The sequence below is a fragment of the Schistocerca gregaria genome, chromosome 3 (assembly GCF_023897955.1).
Source record: "Schistocerca gregaria isolate iqSchGreg1 chromosome 3, iqSchGreg1.2, whole genome shotgun sequence".
Classification (NCBI taxonomy): domain Eukaryota; kingdom Metazoa; phylum Arthropoda; class Insecta; order Orthoptera; family Acrididae; genus Schistocerca; species Schistocerca gregaria.
Genome location: NC_064922.1, coordinates 496,020,174 through 496,040,375, shown reverse-complemented (window position 1 = coordinate 496,040,375; position 20,202 = coordinate 496,020,174). Strand labels below are relative to the sequence as shown.

Below are 20,202 nucleotides of genomic sequence, written 5' to 3'. Positions count from 1 at the left end.
CTCCATTGATAACAACATGCTGTGTCCTGTTTGCTAAAAACTCTTCAATCTAGCCACACAGCTGGTCTGATATTCCGCAGGCTCTTACTTTGTTTATCAGGCGACAGTGCGGAACTGTATCGAATGCCTTCTGGAAGTCAAGGAAAATAGCATCTACCTGGGAACCTGTATCTAATATTTGCTGGGTCTCATGAACAAGTAAAGCGAGATGGGTCTCACACGATCGCTGTTTCCGGAATCCAAGCTGATTCCTACAGAGTAGATTCCGGGTATCCATAAACGACATGATATTAGAGCAAAAAAGATGTTCTAAAACTCTACAACAGATCGACGTCAGAGATATAGGTCTATAGTTTTGCGCATCTGCTCGACGACCCTTCTTGAAGATTGGGACTACCTGTGCTCTTTTCCAATCATTTGGAACCTTCCGTTCCTCTAGAGACTTGCACTACACGGCTGTTAGAAGGGGGGCAAGTTCTTTTGCGTACTCTGTGTAGAATCGAATTGGTATCCCGTCAGGTCCAGTGGACTTTCCTCTGTTGAGTGATTCCAGTTGCTTTTCCATTCCTTGGACACTTATTTCGATGTCAGCCATTTTTTTGTTTGTGCGAGGATTTAGAGAAGGAACTGCATTGTGGTCTTCCTCTGTGAAACAGCTTTGGAAAAAGGTGTTTAGTATTTCAGCTTTACGCGTGTCATCCTCTGTTTCAATGCTATCATCATCCCGGAGTGTCTGGATATGCTGTTTCAAGCCACTTACTGATTTAACGTAAGACCAGAACTTCCTACAATTTTCTGCCAAGTCGGTACATAGAATTTTACTTTCAAATTCACTGAATGCTTCACGCGTAGCCCTCCTTACGCTAACTTTGACATTGTTTAGCTTCTGTTTGTCTGAGAGGTTTTGGCTGCGTTTCAACTTGGAGTGAAGCTCTCTTTGCTTTTGCAGTAGTTTCCTAACTTTGTTTTTGTAGCACGGTGGGTTTTTCCCTTCCCTCACAGTTTTACTCGGCACATACCTCTCTAAAACGCATTACATGATTGCCTATTAACTTCCATATTCAGGGATGCTACAACGGTCTTATGATCACTGATTCCCTGTTCTGCACATAAAGAGTGGAAAAGTTCAGGTCTCTTTGTTATCAGTAGGTCCACGATGTTATCTCCACGTGTCGGTTCTCTGTTTAATTGTTCGAGGTAATTTTCGGATAGTGCACTCAGTATAATGTCACTCGATGCTCTGTCCCTACCACCCGTCCTAAACATCTGAGTGTCCCAGTCTATATCTGGTAAATTGAAATCTCCATCTAAGACTATAACATGCTGAGAAAATTTATCTGAAATGTATTCCAAATTTTCTCTCAGTTGTTCTGCCACTAATGTTGCCGAGTCAGGAGGTTGGTAAAAGGAGCCAATTATTAAACTAGCTTGGTTGTTTAGTGTAACCTCCACCCATAATAATTCACAGGAACTATCCACTTCTACTTCACTACATGATAAACTACTAATAACAGCGACGAACACTCCACCACCGGTTGCATGCAATCTATCCTTTCTAAACACCATCTGTACCTTTGTAAAAATTTTGGCAGAATTTATCTATGGCTACAGCCAGCTTTCTGTACCTATAACGATTTCAGCTTCGGTGCTTTCTACCAGCGCTTGAAGTTCCGGTACTTTACCAATGCAGCTTCGGCAGTTTACAATTACAATACTGATTGCTGCTTGGTCCCCGAATGTCCTGACTTTGCCCTGCACCCTTTGAGGCTGTTGCCCTTTCTGTACTTGCCCGAGGCCATCTAACCTAAAAAACTGCCCAGCCCACGCCACACAACCCCTGCTACCCATGTAGCCGCTGCTGCGTGTAATGGAATCCTGACCTATCCAGCAGAACCCGAAACCTGACCACCCTATGGCACAAGTCGAGAAATCTGCAGCCCACACGGTCACAGAACCACCTCAGCCTCTGATTCAGACCCTCCACTCAGATCTGTACCAAAGGTCCACAGTCAGTCCTTTCGACGATGCTGCAGATGGTGAGCTCTGCTTTCATCCCGCTAGCGAGACTGGCAGTCTTCACCCAATCAAATAGCCGCTGGAAGCCAGAGAGGATTTCCTCCGAGCAACACACATCATTGGTGCCGACATGAGCGACCACCTGCAGATGGGTGCACCCTATACCCTTCATGGCATCCGGAAGGACCCTTTCCACATCTGCCATATCCCTAAGGGGCCCCATTACGCGCCTGACATTGGAGCTCCCAACTACCAGTGAGCCCACCCTCTGCGACCGCCCGGATCTTGCAGACTGAGGGGCAACCTCTGGAACAGGACAAGCAGCCATGTCAGGCCAAAGATCAGTATCAGCCTGAGACAGAGCCTGAAACCGGTTCATCAGACAAACTGGAGAGGCCTTCCATCCAGCCCCCTGCCACACCTTCAGACGACCTCCCACTCTACCACAGGTGAGGGATCAGCCTCAATGTGGGCAGTATCCTGGGCAACCACAGTCGTAGTCCGATCAGGGGATGCGTGGGACAAGTTAGCCGTCCCCAACAAACCCCCATCCGGACCCCCACAGTGATGCCCATTGGCAACAGCCTCAAGCTGTGTGACCGAAGCCAACACTGCCTGAAGCTGGGAGCAAAGGGATGCCAACTCAGCCTGCATCCGAACACAGCAGTTGCAGTCCCTATCCATGCTAAAAACTGTTGTGCAAAGAACGTCTGAACTAATCTACAGAGAGCACAAACAAATCGACACAAAATTTAAATGGTTATTAAAATACAAGACTGCCTAGTAAATGCAGTAATGCTGCTACACTGCTCGGCGGCGGAAGGAGACTACATGATTTTACACTATTCAGGTACTAAAACGCGATACTACAACTCTCAAATACTATAATACACCCGAAATTTATGAATTAAACAATGCAAGTACCAAAAACACTCAAAGAAATTAAAAATTAAACTATGTAAGGAGTAAGTGAGCTAGGAGTATACGACTATAGAGAGAGGACTATAAAAACTGCTGGTTTCAGGTTTTGAGTTACAGTTTCAAGTGAGTTGATTTTCATTCGGAATTTACACAACTGATTACTCAGACTACATTTTGTATGTAATAGTGGAAGGAATATTTTATTTTGGGGAACAAGATAGCACATTATTTCAGTTTTCTTTACTAATTATATATATTGCTGCATATATTGAGGTTTATCCACTGAAATCCTATCTAGTTTACCATGCCCTTGCTCACAGCAGCTACATTAACTGAAAACAAAATCTGTTATGTTGAGTGTTGCAATTTGTCTACCAATCTTTCCTCTCTCTATATATAAACAGAAATCACCTGCTCACTTCTGTTTGTATATTCAGACTAATCTCAGGGATTACTGTAAGGATTTTGACTAATAGATACACTGGTTCACGAGGAAGATTTTTGCACATAATTTCATGGAAGTTGCCTGAATTATGATGAATTGAAGATCCCCACCACTGTGAAAACACATGCCATTGTCACCTAGCATTACAGTTAGCACAATCCTAGAGAGCAGCAGCTAATCGAGAGGGCAGCAGCAACTTGAGAGAAAAAGCAAATCTTATCCAGATTCTGTGCCGCACCTGGTGGTCTAGCGGTGAAGTGAATGCCTGCAGGATTGAATCCCAGTTGGAATATTATCATTATGATCATCCTCCACCCCTCTTCCCTCACCATCATGCACACTCTACCGTTTACCTAGCATTCACCTCTTCGCCAGAAACAAAATGTGGTTCGGATTCCACATTACACCATAGGTCCTCTTTCCCTGGCTGGATAACTGGTTAGAGAAATGCAAGTTGCCTACATAATGTATGACTGATTGCAATCATTTCAGAACAATTGCACAGCAAAAAGATGTGAATCTGTGGTATTCAATTTTTATGGAAAAAGTAAAATGGGAACATAAATGTGGTTATCAAAGTGTTGTTGTCATCGGCATCAATATTCTTGTTGTTGTTGTGGTCATCAGTAAGACAACCGGTTTGATGCAGCTCTCCATGCCAGTCTACGCGTGCAAATATCTCTATCTCTGTGTAACTGCTATCACCAACATCCATTTGAATAGCTTTCTTAGTGTTGTGACATCAACTTCAGACAGGCTGCATAACCAGCCAAGGAATGTGTAAGTCAGCCAGTGACATAATTCTACATCTACATCTACATGACTACTCTGCAATTCACATTTAAGTGCTTGGCAGAGGGTTCATCGAACCACAATCATACTATCTCTCTACCATTCCACTCCCGAACAGCACGCGGGAAAAACAAACACCTAAACCTTTCTGTTCGAGCTCTGATTTCTCTTATTTTATTTTGATGTTCATTCCTACCTATGTAGGTTGGGCTCAACAAAATATTTTCGCATTCGGAAGAGAAAGTTGGTGACAGAAATTTCGTAAATAGATCTCGCCGCGACAAAAAACGTCTTTGCTTCAATGACTTCCATCCCAATTCGCGTATCATATCTGCCACACTCTCTCCCCTATTACATGATAATACAAAACGAGCTACCCTTTTTTTGCACCCTTTCAATGTCCTCCGTCAATCCCACCTGGTAAGGATCCCACACAGCGCAGCAATATTCTAACAGAGGATGAACGAGTGTAGTGTAAGCTGTCTCTTTAGTGGACTTGTTGCATCTTCTAAGTGTCCTGCCAATGAAACGCAACCTTTGGCTCACCTTCTCCACAATATTATCTATGTGGTCTTTCCAATTGAGGTTGTTCATAATTTTAACACATGATTGACTGATCTGGCCTTGTAACAATAACCAAAACGGCCTTGCTGTGCTGGTACTGCGAACGGCTGAAAGCAAGGGGAAACTACGGTCGTAATTTTTCCCAAGGGCATGCAGCTTTATTGTATGATTAAATGATGATGGCGTCCTCTTGGAGGTTAGAAAATTTAAAAAGAGAAATGGATAGGTTAAAGTTAGATATAGTGAGAATTAGTGAAGTTCGGTGGTAGGAGGAACAAGACTTTTGGTCAGGTGACTACAGGGTTATAAACACAAAATCAAACAGGGGTAATTCAGAAGTAGGTTTAATAATTAATAGGAAAATTGGAATGCGGGTAAGCTACTACAAACAGTATAGTGAACGCATTATTGTGGCCAAGATAGATATGAAGCCCATGCCTACTACAGTAGTACAAGTTTATATGCCAACTAGCTCTGCAGATGACGAAGAAATTGAAGAAATGTATGATGAAATAAAAGAAATTATTCAGATAGTGAAGGGAGATGAAAATTTAATAGTCATGGGTGACTAGGAAAAGGGAGAGAAGGAAATGTAGTAGGTGGATATGGATTGGGGCTAAGAAATGAAAGAGGAAGCCGCTTGGTAGAATTTTGCACAGAGCACAACTTAATCATAGCTAACACTTGGTTTAAGAATCATGAAAGAAGGTTGTATACATAGAAGAACCCTGGAGATACTAAAAGATATCAGACAGATTATATAATGGTAAGACAGAGATTTAGGAACCACGTTTTAAATTGTAAGACATTTCCAGGGGCAGATGTGGACTCTGACCACAATCTATTGGTTATGACCTGTAGATTAAAACTGAAGAAACTGCAAAAAGGTGGGAATTTAAGGAGATGGGACCTGGATAAACTGAAAGAACCAGAGGTTGTACACAGTTTCAGGGAGAGCATAAGGGAACAATTGACAGGAATGGGGGAAAGAAATACAGTAGAAGAAGAATGGGTACCTTTGAGGGATGAAGTAGTGAAGGCAGCAGAGGATCAAGTAAGTAAAAAGATGAGGGCTAATAGAAATCCTTGGGTAACAGAAGAACTATTGAATTTAATTGATGAAAGGAGAAAATATAAAAATGCAATAAATGAACCAGGCAAAAACAAATACAAACGTCTCAAAAATGAGATCGATAGGAAGTTCAAAATGGCTAAGCAGGCATGGCTAGAGGACAAATGTAAGGATGTAGAGGATTATCTCACTAGGGGTAAGATAGATACTGCCTACAGGAACATTGAAGAGACCTTTGGAGATAAGAGAACATCAAGAGCTCAGATGGAAACCCAGTTCTAAGCAAAGAAGGGAAAGCAGAAAGGTGGAAGGAGTATATAGAGGGTCTATACAAGGGCGATGTACTTGAGGACAATATTATGGAAATGGAAGAGGATGTAGATGAAGATGAAATGGGAGATACGATACTGCGTGAAGAGTCTGACAGAGCACTGAAAGACCTGAGTCGAACTAAGGCCCCCAGAGTAGACAACATTCCATTGGAACTACTGACGGCCTTGGGAGAGCCAGTCCTGACAAAACTCTGCCGTCTGGTGAGCAAGATGTATGAAACAAGGCGAAATACCCTCAGACTTCAAGAAAAATATAATAATTCCAATCCCAAAGACAGCAGGTGTTGACAGATGTGAAAATTACCTAACTATCAGTTTAATAAGCCACAGCTGCAAAATACTAACACGAATTCTTTACAGACGAATGGAAAAACTAGTAGAAGCCGACCTCGGGGAAGATCAGTTTGGATTCCGTAGAAATACTGGCAATACTGACCTTACGACTTATCTTAGAAGAAAGATTAAGAAAAGGCAAACCTACGTTTCTAGCATTTGTAGATTTAGAGAAAGCTTTTGACAATGTTGATTGTAATACTCTCTTTCAAATTCTAAAGGTGGCAGGGGTAAAATACAGGGAGCGAAAGGCTATTTACAATTTGTACAGAAACCAGATGCCAGTTATAAGAGTCGAGGGACATGAAAGAGAAGCAGTGGTTGAGAAGGGAGTGAGACAGGGTTGTAGCCTCTCACCAATGTTATTCAATCTGTATATTGAGCAAGCAGTAAAGGAAACAAAAGAAAAATTCGGAGTAGGTATTAAAATTCATGGAGAAGAAATAAAAACTTTGAGGTTCGCCAATGACATTGTAATTCTATCACAGACAGTAAAGGACTTGGAAGAGCAGTTGAATGGAATGGACAGTGTCTTGAGAGGAGTATATAAGATGAACATCAACAAAAGCAAAACGAGGAATGGAATGTAGTTGAATTAAGTCGGGTGATGCTGAGGGAATTAGATTAGGAAATGAGACACTTAAGGTAGTAAAGGAGTTTTGCTATTTGGGGAGCAAAATAACTGATGATGGTCGAAGTAGAGAGGATATAAAATGTAGACTGGCAATGGCAAGGAAAGCATTTCTGAAGAAGAGAAATTTGTTAACATTGAGTATAGATTTAAGTGTCAGGAAGTCTTTTCTGAAAGTATTCGTATGGAGTGTAGCCATGTATGGAAGCGAAACATGGATGATAAATAGTCTGGACAAGAAGAGAATAGAAGCTTTCAAAATGTGGTACTACAGAAGAATGCTGAAGATTAGATGGGTAGATCGCATAACTAATGAGGAAGTATAGAATAGGATTGGGGAGAAGAGAAGTTTGTGGCACAACTTGACCAGAAGAAGTGATCGGTTGGTAGGAGATGTTCTGAGGCATCAAGGGATCACCAATTTAGTATCAGAGGGCAGCGTGGAGGGTAAAAATCGTAGAGGGAAACTAAGAGATGAATACACCAAGCAGATTCAGAAGGATTTAGGTTGCAGTAGGTACTGGGAGATGAAGAAGCTTGCACATGATAGAGTAGCATGGAGAGCTGCATCAAACCAGTCTCAGGACTGAAGACCACAACAACAACAACAGATCGTTCCCTTCGAGGTGATTCATAATGTTTGAATACAGTGTATGTTCCAAAACCCTACTGCAAACTGACGTCAATGATATAGGTCTGTAGTTAGATGGATTACTCCTACTACCCTTCTTAATCACTGGTGCGACCTGCGCAATTTTCCAATCTGTAGGTACAGATCTATCGGTGAGCGAGCGGTTGTATACGATTGCTAAGTAGGGAGCTATTGTATCAGCTTAATCTGAAAGGAACCTAATCGGTATACAATCTGGACCTGAAGACTTGCCTGTATCAAGCGATTTGCGTTGCTTCGCAACCCCTAAGGTATCTACTTCTAAGAATCTCATGCTAGCAGCTGTTCGTGTTTCAAATTCTAGAATATTCCATTCGTCTTCCCTCATGAAGGAATTTTGGAAAACTGTGTTCAATAACTCCGCTTTAGCGGCACAGTTGTCAGTAACAGTACCATCGGCACTGTGCGGCGAAGGTATTGGCTGCGTCTTGCTGCTTGTGTACTTTACATACGACCAGAATTTCTTCGGATTTTCTACCAAATTTCGAGACAATGTTTCATTGTGGAACCTATTAAAGGCATCTCGCATTGAAGTCCGTGCCAAATTTCACACGTCTGTAAATTTTAGCTAATCTTTGGGATTTCCCGTTCTTCTGAACTTCGCATGCTTTTTCCGTTGCCTCTGCAATAGCGTTCGGACCTGTTTTGTGTACCACAGGGGATCAGTTTCATCTCTTACCAATTTATGAGGTATTAATCTCTCAATTGCTGTTGCTACTACATCTTTGAATTTGAGCCACATCTCGTCTACATTTACATAGTCAGTTCAGAAGGAATGGAGATTGTCTCTTAGGAAGGCTTCTAGTGACACTTTATCCACTTTTTTAAATAAAATTATTTTTCGTTTGTTTCCGGTGGATTTGGTTGAAACGGTATTGAGCCTAGCTACAATGACCTTGTGATCACTAATCCCTGTATCAGTCATGATGGTCTCTATCAGCTCTGGATTGTTTGTGGCTAAGAGGTCAAGTGTGTTTCCACAACCATTTACGATTCGTGTGGGTTCGTGGACTAACTGCTCGAAATAATTTTCGCAGAAAGCATTTAGGACAATCTCGGAAGATATTTTCTGCCTACCACCGGTTTTGAATAAATATTTTCACCAACATATCGAGGGAAGGTTGAAGTCCCCGCCAACTATAACCGTATGAGTGGGGTATTTACTTGTTACGAGACTCAAATTTTCTCTGAACTGTTCAGCAACTGTATCATCGGAGCCTGGGGTCGGTAGAAGGAGCCAATTATTAACTTAGTTCAGCTGTTAAGTATAACCTCCACTCATACCAATTTGCATGTAGTATCTACTTCGACTTCACTACAAGATAAACCACTACTGACAGACACAAACACTCCACCACCAATTCTGCCTAATCTATCTTTCCTGAACACCGTCTGAAACTTCGTAAAAATTTCTGCAGAACTTATTTCAGGCTTTAGCCAGCTTTCTGTACCTATAATGATTTCAGCTTCTGTGCTTTCTATTAGCACTTGAAGCTCAGGAACTTTCCCAGCACATCTACAACAATTTACAACTACAATTCCGACTGTTCTGCAGCTGGGTTCTGCAATATTGATGGTTCAACACCCTAAAATGCAACATTCTACCATCAGCAGTGGATTAGGTAGCCACATGCTGTAGCACAATGCAATGTTTCTACAGCTGGCTGCGTGACAGGAGTCTAGCTCTTGTCATAAGACGACCAATGGGTGTGAAATGATCCCATCTCCGCTGGTAGCAGCATTACTTTGGCAACATGCATTTAGCAGGTGCAGTCACCATGGTAGTCACTGATCGAATGTGCCTCTGATCTACTTCAGCCTCAATGCGCAGTGTTATCAACCAGGTGAAACAGCTGCTGCTCTTCGAGCTGTCAGCTACCCCTGATGTTTCCAGAATTTGAACTGTATCTGCAGACGCAAGGCTGCCTAGTATGTGCCACTGCCTGACAGTCCAGCCAGTCTCCAGAAATGACACCCCAACTTCATCTATGAGGGCACGGCTTGTCACACAATCCGCTGCTTCAAACACACATCACTTACTACTTACAAGGTGTAACAGATTCCGGGGCCACTTTCATAAGAGTGCTTGTTAAGAAGTGTTGAATAATGAAGATTGTTTTTAATGAGTAAGCATTCAAAGCTTTGTGCTTGCTACAGTACTGGAGCTCCATCTCACAGCTTCCCCCACCTGCCACTTTTGAGTCAGAAGTAGCTACCCTGCAACTTTGGCATCAGACAGCTGTCACACTAAAGTCTTGGTCTTCCTTCTACAGTCTGTCTCCCTCACACCACTTCCCATAACCAAAATGACGAATCCTCTTTCAGTCAAGTTATGCCATGGATTTTGTTTCTCCCAAATTCAGCACTTCCTTATTAATTATTCCATTTAACCACCTCACCTTCAGCATTGTTCTCTGGTACGACATGTTTCTAAAAGCTTCTAGTCTCTCACTAAACTGTTTATCATGAATACACAGGAAGTGCAAATGATGCCTCATTAAAAGTTCATACATTGTCCTCACACCATAATCCAAAAACTGTTCTAAAGCAGACCAACATGTATAAAAATGGCTATATCTGGGCAGAGGCCTAAATTGTTCGCAAATTGACTGCAGGCATTCAATCACAGCACAACCCAGTCTCCTGGAAAGGCTATGACAGACTTCTTTCTGTTCCCCCAATTCAAAACCACATCATTTCTAAAGACTGACGGGTCCCAAGAAACCAAGAAAACCTGACAAAAGATCTTTACAGTATCTCAATATATTTCAGAAATCACTCCAAGAATGGAAGATGTACTGTGAATGGTATGTAACATAACTACTTTAAAGGGGACAGTACCTAAATACAGAACAAAAACAAAAAAAGTATATTTCTTACAATTATGTTTTGCTTTCATATACAAGGCAACTTCTCTTTTATTCATGGTTACTCTTCGTGAAGAAGATGCACTTACATAACCATCTGTATTTCATTTATCTGCCTCTGTGATACCATGGTATTCAAACATGTATAGAATACCTACTTTTCCTGAATATGAAACTCTTGAAATGTAGCAAGAAAATCTTGTACTTTGCTTCTAAGTTCTATGATGTCCTTTACTTGTTGGTACATTTACCTCACAACTGAGAGCCTAAATCACAAATCCAACCTTAAAAAAGTACAAATCTGACTTCAGCTATAAAAGGTAACATGACCTGTGTGATGGTATCATCAAGAAGTTCCTGCCAGATGCACAAGTAACATGATCCTTTTTCCGTCTTACTTATTAGGCTTAAGCTATGAACAGCATGTATTCCTTTTTCCACAGCACCAATGTGACTGTCACTTTAATCAGTGTTTTCATATCTACATTCAGACAACATGTATGTTTACACAGATCTAGTCATGGTATTGCAAGATTTCCATATATTCACACTTTTATGTCTAGTTTCTGCTCTTATTTCACTAGCACCACTCATCACTATAATTCAGTCCCAAAACCCTTACACATAATCCCTAATTCTCTGACAACTGATCATGAGTTCATTTCACAAAACAAATGACATAGTTATCTAAAGTCAACTTATGCTATACAAGTTGCTAACCAGCAGCCAGAATGTTTTCAGCCTAATAGCCCAGTCTTAGTTTGGTTCCTAATTGTCAGCTTCATCCTATTTTCTTGTATAACTAGGCAAACATCTTCTACAATCTATGTATGCCTCAGTTATGAACAATACATTTACTGAAATGTAGCTGAAAATGTTGTTACAGGTCGCACAGGCAGGGAAGATTAAACTTTCCAGGTGAATAAAACTCAGTGCATAGCAATATTACAGAATTCATTAAAAAGAAGAACTTACCTGAGAGATTGGTGTAACAACAAGAGAATCCATACCAGTTTTTGAGTTGTACACTTTCTGCTTCACAAATCCTGGATCAACTACATAATAAATGCCATCAATTGTCAAAGATGTTTCTGCGATGTTTGTGGCTATAACAACCTATAGAAAAACCAAATGTTACTCATTACTGAAAGGCATAAATTTGAAAAATAACATTCAATATTTGTCTACCCACAGTCTGTGCAAATGAATTTAAAGGTATTATCTCTTAAAAACAGCAATTTATTCCGAAGAAGAAGTATGCCATTGAAATCAATACAATCAAATGAACATGAAATGCAAGTGGTGCAGAATAATGTATAAGATAAAAAATTATTTCAGTAAACGGTTCAAATGGCTCTGAGCACTATGGGACTTAACTGCTGTGGTCATCAGTCCCCTAGAACTTAGAACTACTTAAACCTAACTAACCTAAGGACATCACACACATCCATGCCCGAGACAGGATTCAAACCTGTGACCGTAGCAGTTGTGCGGTTCCAGACTGTAGCACCTAGAACTGCTTGACCACTCCGGCCGGTATTTCAGTAAACAGAAAACATAACAAATGGTTGAAAACCCTGTAATGCATCCTTTTAAAGTAATTTAAACAATAAACAGAATAACAAGAGATATTAAAAGGTTAGTCGTAGTGTAGCCACTTAAAATTATGGAACAGGACTGGTGGCCTGTATAACCTCCATAAGGCAATATATTTAGTATTATTGATAGACACATACAAAAGTAAATGACACTATTCTAGCTTTCAGTATTATTATGTCCTTCCTAGGGGAATAGACTGTATGCCTTGAATTGCTAATTCATGGCACAGTCATATTCTCATCCCATTTAGCTCTTGACCTCAGCTTGCTTGCAGATGACACAGTTATCTATAGTGAAGTACTGTCTGAAAGAAGAAGCAAAAATATTCAGTTAGATCTTATTAAGATTTCAAAGTGGAATGAAGACTGAGAATTTGCATTAAATATTCAGAGATGTAAAACTGTGCACTTCACAATACCAAAAAACATAGTATCGTATGCCTAAAATACCAATGAGTAACAGTTGGAATCAGCCAACTCATCCAGATATCTGGGTGCAACACTTCGTAGGAGTATTAAATGGAATAATCACACAGGCTCAGTTATGTGTATAGCAGATGGTAGGCTTCAGTTTCTGAGTAGAATACTGCGAAAATTCGATCAGTCTGCAAAGGAGATTGCTTACAAATCACTCGCGCAACCCATTCTGGAATATTGCTCAAGTGTGTCGGGCCCATACCAAACAGGACTAAAAGGGGATACTGAACATGCATGGAGAAGGGCAGCATGAATGGTCAATGAAATGGCAGACTCTTGCAGACAGGCGTAAGCAAACCCTAAGAAGCTACCTTACAAAGTCTTGACAACTGGCTTTAAATGATGATTTTGGGTATACACAACAATCTCCTACTTCATTTCTCACATAGGGACTGTGAGGACAAAATTAAATTAATTACAGCACATATAGATGCATGCAATCATTCTTCCATGCTCAATAAGTGAATGAAATTGGAAGATACCCTAATAGCTGGTAAACTAGGATGTACCCTCTGTCATCAATTTAACAGTGATTTGTAGAATCTAGGTGTACAAAATGGAATGAGCATGTAGGGACCCTGGTAGGGAAGGCAAATGGTTGGGTTGGTTTTGGTTTATTTGGAGAATTTTGGGAAAAGTGTGGTTCATCTGTAAAGGAAGAACAAGGTATACAGGATACTGGTGCGACCTATTCTTGAATATTGCTTGAGTGTTTGGTATACGTACCACGTCAGATTACAGGAAGACATTGAAATAGTTTTAGAGGTGGGCTGCTAGATTTGTTATAAGTAGGTTCAAACAACACGCAAGTGTCACAGGGATGCTTAGGGCGCTCAAATGGGAGTTCTTGCTCTATTTGAGAGTGTAGCAGGAAAGGAAATGACTAGTAGTGGTACAGGGTACCCTCCACCATGCACTGTACATTGACTTGTGGAGTATTGATGTAGATGTAGAGGCAGCTGTAGATGTAGATATTGTTAGCACTGGTGTTGCCTTGCGCTCCAGCAGAGAGTGCATGCAATAACAAAACTTCTACTCGCAGCTTCAATGGTGAGGCATGGAGTGAAGTGCTGTGAAACAAGGGGAGGCCTGATGTGCAGGAGTGAACCAATATCAGAAAAGAAAACAGGTTTACACGTGTAAGGCATATGACAAGGGTTGATATTTGGCTCAAATTCAATAATGAAAGTAGTTGTATCAAATGAAAACAATAAATATTTTCTTTCTTGTTCAAAGAACACAATTTTTGTGTTCATGGATCACAAATATCATGTTTTGACAAAAACAAATTTTTCAGGTTTAATATGAATATTCTGAATTCCAACTTCACGAATGTTTGTTGGCATCTTAATTTGTTGACTTAGTCGAAGTCTGCAGTGCTAGGAGTAGGTCAACAGAAGATCTGTTGCTGCTGTTGATAAATTTGACTTACAGTGAAAGAAGCAGGCCTACTTTTTCAAACTAATGCCCAGTTACTTTTATGGCAGCCTGAGTAGTCTTGTTCTAAAGTCTATATAAAAGCTTGCTGTCCAGTGTTGTAGAATGGGCTTGGCAATAAGTACAGTTTTTCTTGAAAACATGCCATCTACTCCTTTGTTCTATTGCAGATCTATCATTACAAATTAGATGAGTAAAAAGCTGCACATACTGTAACACAGAAGTGTACAGCAAAGTTTGAGTCATATAGTTGGAAGTTTTAGTGCTGTTAAAAGGGATGTTTAAGGTAAAACTGTGTGAAATATTTGATATTAGATTAATGATGATCTAAATAAAATAGAAAGAAACTTCCACATGGGAAATATATATTGAAAACAAAGATTCCAAGACTTACCAAGCGGGAAAGCGCCGGCAGACAGGCACAATGAACAAAACACACAAACACACACACAGAATTACTAGCTTTCGCAACCGATGGTTGCTTCTTCAGGAAAGAGAGGGAAAAACGAAAGGATGTGGGTTTTAAGGGAGAGGGTAAGGAGTCATTCCAATCCCGGGAGCGGAAAGACTTCCCTTAGGGGGAAAAAAAGGACAGGTACACTCACGCGAGTGTACACCTGTCCTTTTTTTCCCCCTAAGGGAAGTCTTTCCGCTCCCGGGATTGGAATGACTCCTTACCCTCTCCCTTAAAACCCACATCCTTTCGTCTTTCCCTCTCCTTCCTGAAGAAGCAACCATCGGTTGCGAAAGCTAGTAATTCTGTGTGTGTGTTTGTGTGTTTTGCTCATTGTGCCTGTCTGCTGGCGCTTTCCCGCTTGGTAAGTCTTGGAATCTTTGTTTTTGATCTTAGATTAACATAGAAAAGAACGTCAGTTCAAGCTGAACTTGAAATTCTGTTTTGTATAAATGTTAATCCAAGGTAATATCACTGTGAAGTAGGATCAATACAATGAAAGTTACACAAATGCACACACTCATGCAAACGCAAATCACACACACATGATCACAGGCTCTGGCAGCTGGGGCCACACTGTGAGCAGCAGGGCAATTTCATTATATTGTTACAATTCCAACCTGGGTTTTCCATTGTTTGAAGCAGGATCAACTCACAAGGGGACCCTCCACACTGTAAATCATGGATTTTGATGCGCTTCAAGTATGTTGTAGAGGCACTTACCCTGAGTACCTGGCTATCTGGTTTTTTAGCGACGGGCCTTGGTTTTTTAGAAAATTGATTTTGAAGTTCATTGCGTGCTCTGTATACCGGTAACATCACATATATTCCAAGCAAGTCAGCATAGCGCAGCGGTAAAGGTTCACGGCTATCACGCTGGAGGTGCCGTGTTCGAATCCTGCTCGTGTACTTTTCTTTTTCTTTCAAAATCGACCGCATTTTTCAACTTTATTTCAAGGAATATCAATGAACAGTGTAAGGTATGTGTATTATAAATATATATTCAGTGATTCATTTTTTCAAATATTCATTCCATTTTTGGTTTGCAGTTGGAGTTCCAAATGTTCGTACAATGGCCGCTTCTTGTATTACCTGAAATCGATCTCCGCCCATTATCATCCCCTCTCCCGCGAATACCTTTAGCCGTAACAGGAACCCCAACTCCTAGTTGCAGCCAATGAGGATACGAGTTGCATTCCTTTACGTTCGCATCTGACTACAGTGTCAGTTGCTCGCAAAGCGTCTCTAGTGCCGTGTGTTAGAAAAATTCTGTGAAATGGAAGAACCAAGTGTTTCTGCAGTAGTGCAGACAGAAGAAGATCCACAAGTAAAAGAGTTGAATGAAGAATCGAAAGGCGAAATCACAAATGCTATTAAATAAGCCAAAAATCTACTCTGCAATTTGAATCTCATAATGAATGCACCACCTAGTGTGATCTCTGCCAATTCCGTTGTAACTGGCGATGAGATATGTATTGCAATACAGGATCTCTTGGCTGAAAGACAGATCATTACTGATGATGAATTGATAGTTTTCAACAAAGAGGATGAATTGGGAGAATATGATGCGGTAAGTTTTACTTTTTTATGAATATTTTCTGTTTTGGACGAATGAAAAAATAAATAAATAAAACTCTTCACTTTGCAGTGTGTGGGGATAGAGGAAGATGGTGATTACATTCCCAAAGAGTTTGCATCAGAACCGAAAGATTATGTGCATCCATCCTACAAGGAAAAAGCAGTCGCTCTTGCAGAAGCTCATCCCAAAATGGAACTTAAAAGGTCTGCAATCCCACGGAGTTTCTCGACTGAAACATAAATCAATACTATATCAATGGAAAGAGGATGTAAAATGAGGTGGACCTCATCTCGATAAATGGAGAACCATTCATTGTAAGCCTTATGAAAGATTCATCAAAGCGAGACAGAATTTGGAAGAGGTAAATCATATTGACATGATATATATGTTGAGTATATTGTAAAAAGGAGAATGGCTTGTGAAAATAATATATTTTTTTCCCTGAGATCAGGTGACAATGAGAACTCTACAGCAGTGGGTGACGAATGCTGTTCTTCCCTTTTTATTGGAAAGCTTCAATTTCGTGGCTGGCAATGCTTGGGTTGAGCAATTCAAAAAAAACATAAGATTTGGCAAAGAAAAATTACAAAGTTCATCAGCTCTAAAGAATTTGTGATTATAGACGAAGTTTTTGCAGCTGCGGAACAATTCCACATACAAACAAGAATACTTATGGAGAATTTCGACCTTGACTTCATAATCAACAGTGCTCAAACTGGCTGCCAGTATCACGCAATATATAATAGATCACTTTCGGAAAAGGAACGCAAACTGTTCTCGTACAAAAAAAAAAAATTTAAACAAGACTACTCATTCTTATACAGCTCAGTACACCATAACAGCCTCAGCAAAGGTGATCCCATACGTTTTTTTACGTATGCAAGAGCCATCTGGAAAATTTTGTCCTAACAGTCAAAAACGAAGAGATGAATTAACTGGGAAATACAGAAATGTAGTAATGTACTGCATGAAATCCAGGAAGTTCACAAAACTGGTGTACAAAGAATTTTTGCATTTGGTAATTCTTCCGTACGTGGGAGAGAATTTTTTTTTTTTTTGTACATTATCGATTTGTGGGGTGGGCAAACCAATTCAACTTTATACGATGATCTATTCACTGATGAAAGGAAAGGAAGCACCTGCACCCTAAAAGTGGTCCCACCAAAATGCACTCATTGCCAGCCCTGCGATGTTTATTTTTAGCGACAAGTGAAAATCTTCATGAAAATTATTCAGAATGCTCCTGACTTGACGAAAGATTTTAGAGGGACCACTTCTAGGGAAGATTCGATAAAATTACATTCGCTAATCCTACATCAATTCAGCGCTCCTAATTTTGGAAGCATGATTAGGTACGCATGGTTCGCGTTAAAATTAGCAGATGAAAGCGACATCTTTTTTAATACAAAAGAATTGTGTTTCCTAGTATTGCTCATGAAGAAACTGTGCGACTGCTTTCATAAAATGTGGGTGGTGCTGCGAAAATTTGTGGTTTGGTTGTTTCTATGATAAGTATCACCCACAATATCGTTCTGACACATCAAGAAAAGTGGACATGAACAATGAAAAATAAGATTTCGTATTACTGTATGACAGAATTAATAACTGAATATATCTTTATAATTTCACACACCTTACAATGTTTGTTGATATTCTTTGAAATAAAATTGAAAAATTCAGTCAATATATATAATGTTACGGGTACACAGAGTACGCAATGAACTTCAAAATCTATTTTCTCAAAAGCCAAGGCCCATCGCTAAAAACTAGATAGCCCAAGCACTCAGGGAAAGTGCCTCTATGACATATATGAAGCACATAAAAATCCATGATTTACAGTATGGAGGATCCCCTTGTCAGACTAGCAAAAATTCATTGATCAGTGTCATGTTCAAATCTAATCATCACTTTACAATGTAGTAAAATTACAAAACAACATTTTTGTTTTGTGCAAATACAAATTGGCATAATAAAGAAGTTGTTATTAACATGTAAATATTTGATCAAGCCATTACCACACTGTTACAAGCTCGAAATATTTTATTGAAAAAGGTTAGGTTAAGGAAATTATCAGCTATGTACTAATGAGTGTAGGAAATTATCAGCTATCTACTAATGAAGGTTGATCTCATATCCATTCTTGGGGATGTCTTGTAATTTTTGTGATTATTTTAAAGGCATTTCATAGCACTTAGGGGGCAAAGTAAGAAAGATAACTTCAAAATATTTGCCAAGAACATTTAAGTATGTTGATTTTTACAACAACCAATAATGACTGACCATCTCTTATACATGTGCTCTCTTGGCTTGAGTGGCAGTAACTAATATAATGCATACTAATTTTTGAACAGGTACTTAAACACACATGTCGATGAATAAAACATAAGCATAGTCTGGTCTAAATAAGTCATTTGTAGCAAAGTGATATTTATCAGCAATGTTTGTATGAGTGTTTTAGTAGCTCAGATGTTGCATTCTGGTGCACAGTGCAGAAGATTTCAAGTCTGAACCCAGGTTAACACTTGGATTTTTATTTCCATTTCATATTAGTTTCTCTACTGTGCCACAATTTATAACTACAACAAATTATGTTTTGAAACCACATCATACTTCCTATTTTACAAACACTGTGGTGGGCAGCGTTCTGCAGGCAAGAACATTACATGATGTAAATTGTACTGGTTCCTTTTATTTACTTAACAGATATCTGAGTATTCTGAAGTGTCTAGTGAGGAAGAAAATGGACGAATCCATTCTTGAAGTTAAATGATAAATCATTTAAGCTGAAGTTTCAGCTGGACAAAATATTGTGCAGCAGTTAGAACTAACGTTGAGAGAGTGTCTGCTGAAATCAATCAAAAGAAACTAGTCACTGACTACAATGCAGATGCTACTTTCAGCATAAAGATTTTATGCTACAGGGCACTTTCAGATGGTGGTTGGTGATTTATTTTAAACAAATGTTGTGACTGTTTACAGCATTGTTCACAAGGTATTGGCCTACACTGCCTCACTGAAGAAAGAATTCATCAAAATATTTACTTTAGTATCTGCCAAAGGCGTGACAACACTGCTACTCAACGTGGTCGACGTGGTAGTTCAGACCAACAATGACTCGGTAACAACTGGGAAAAAGAACCCCATGAATGGCACTAGTTCACCGTGTGAACTGAACTATGTGAAGTGGAGCAATCATACCCACAGCAATATGCGCACAACAATAACTCGGCGTGCACCTGGCACTGGTAGCTAATGACTGAGCACACAACAACTCTCAGCATGAGTGCTTGGCTAGGTCCGCAGTGGTCTAACTCTGCATGAGCACTGCATGCTACACTAACTGCTGCTCACAAGGAAGCACTGACATCAGCAGGTCTGCCCATAAGATATGATGGGTGTTCCCTCCATAACAGGTTGCATTCTGCTGTTCTACACATGACAGTTCGTCTGCTTCCATTGCGATATCTGCTGGTGGGGATACTAAACCTACAAAAGAAAATGATGTGAGGAAAACCCAGCATAAATTTTATAAATAGCCCATTTTCCTGGTGTTTTAGGTGTTACTGACTTTACCCATGTCCCCATAAAATCTCCTGGTGGTGAAATTGTACAAATATATAGAAATAGTGATGAGTTGTTTTCATTAAACATACAAGCAATGTCAGATGAGAAGTGTAATCAGGTTTTATTCAAATGTATACAAAGCACCGCATGGAACTACGCTGAAAATCTGTCTACAAAGAAATTCCATTACCAACAGAAAATGAAGCTAACAGGAGTCACAATGCAATGAGTGCACAATTTACTAACAATGTATTTACAAAAATCCAATTACTCCTTTATAAAAACAAAGTTGATGTGACTTACCAAACAAAAGCGCTGGCAGGTCGATGGATACACAAACAAACACAAACATACACACAAAATTCAAGCTTTCGCAACCAACAGTTGCTTCTTCAGGAAAGGGGGAAGGAGAGGGAAAGACAAAAGGATGTGGGTTTTAAGGGAGAGGGT

At 40.0% G+C, this 20,202-nt stretch overlaps 1 protein-coding gene across 1 annotated transcript in view; it reads right to left on the bottom strand.

The window, feature by feature from the left end:
* Nucleotides 1–20,202, bottom strand: part of LOC126353756 (ATP-dependent RNA helicase DHX8) — a 145,474-nt gene that overhangs the window by 12,931 nt on the left and 112,341 nt on the right. The window contains exon 15 of the mRNA XM_050002811.1: nt 11,619–11,759. Coding sequence (XP_049858768.1) covers nt 11,619–11,759 — 141 coding nt within the window. The remainder of the gene's footprint in view (nt 1–11,618; nt 11,760–20,202) is intronic.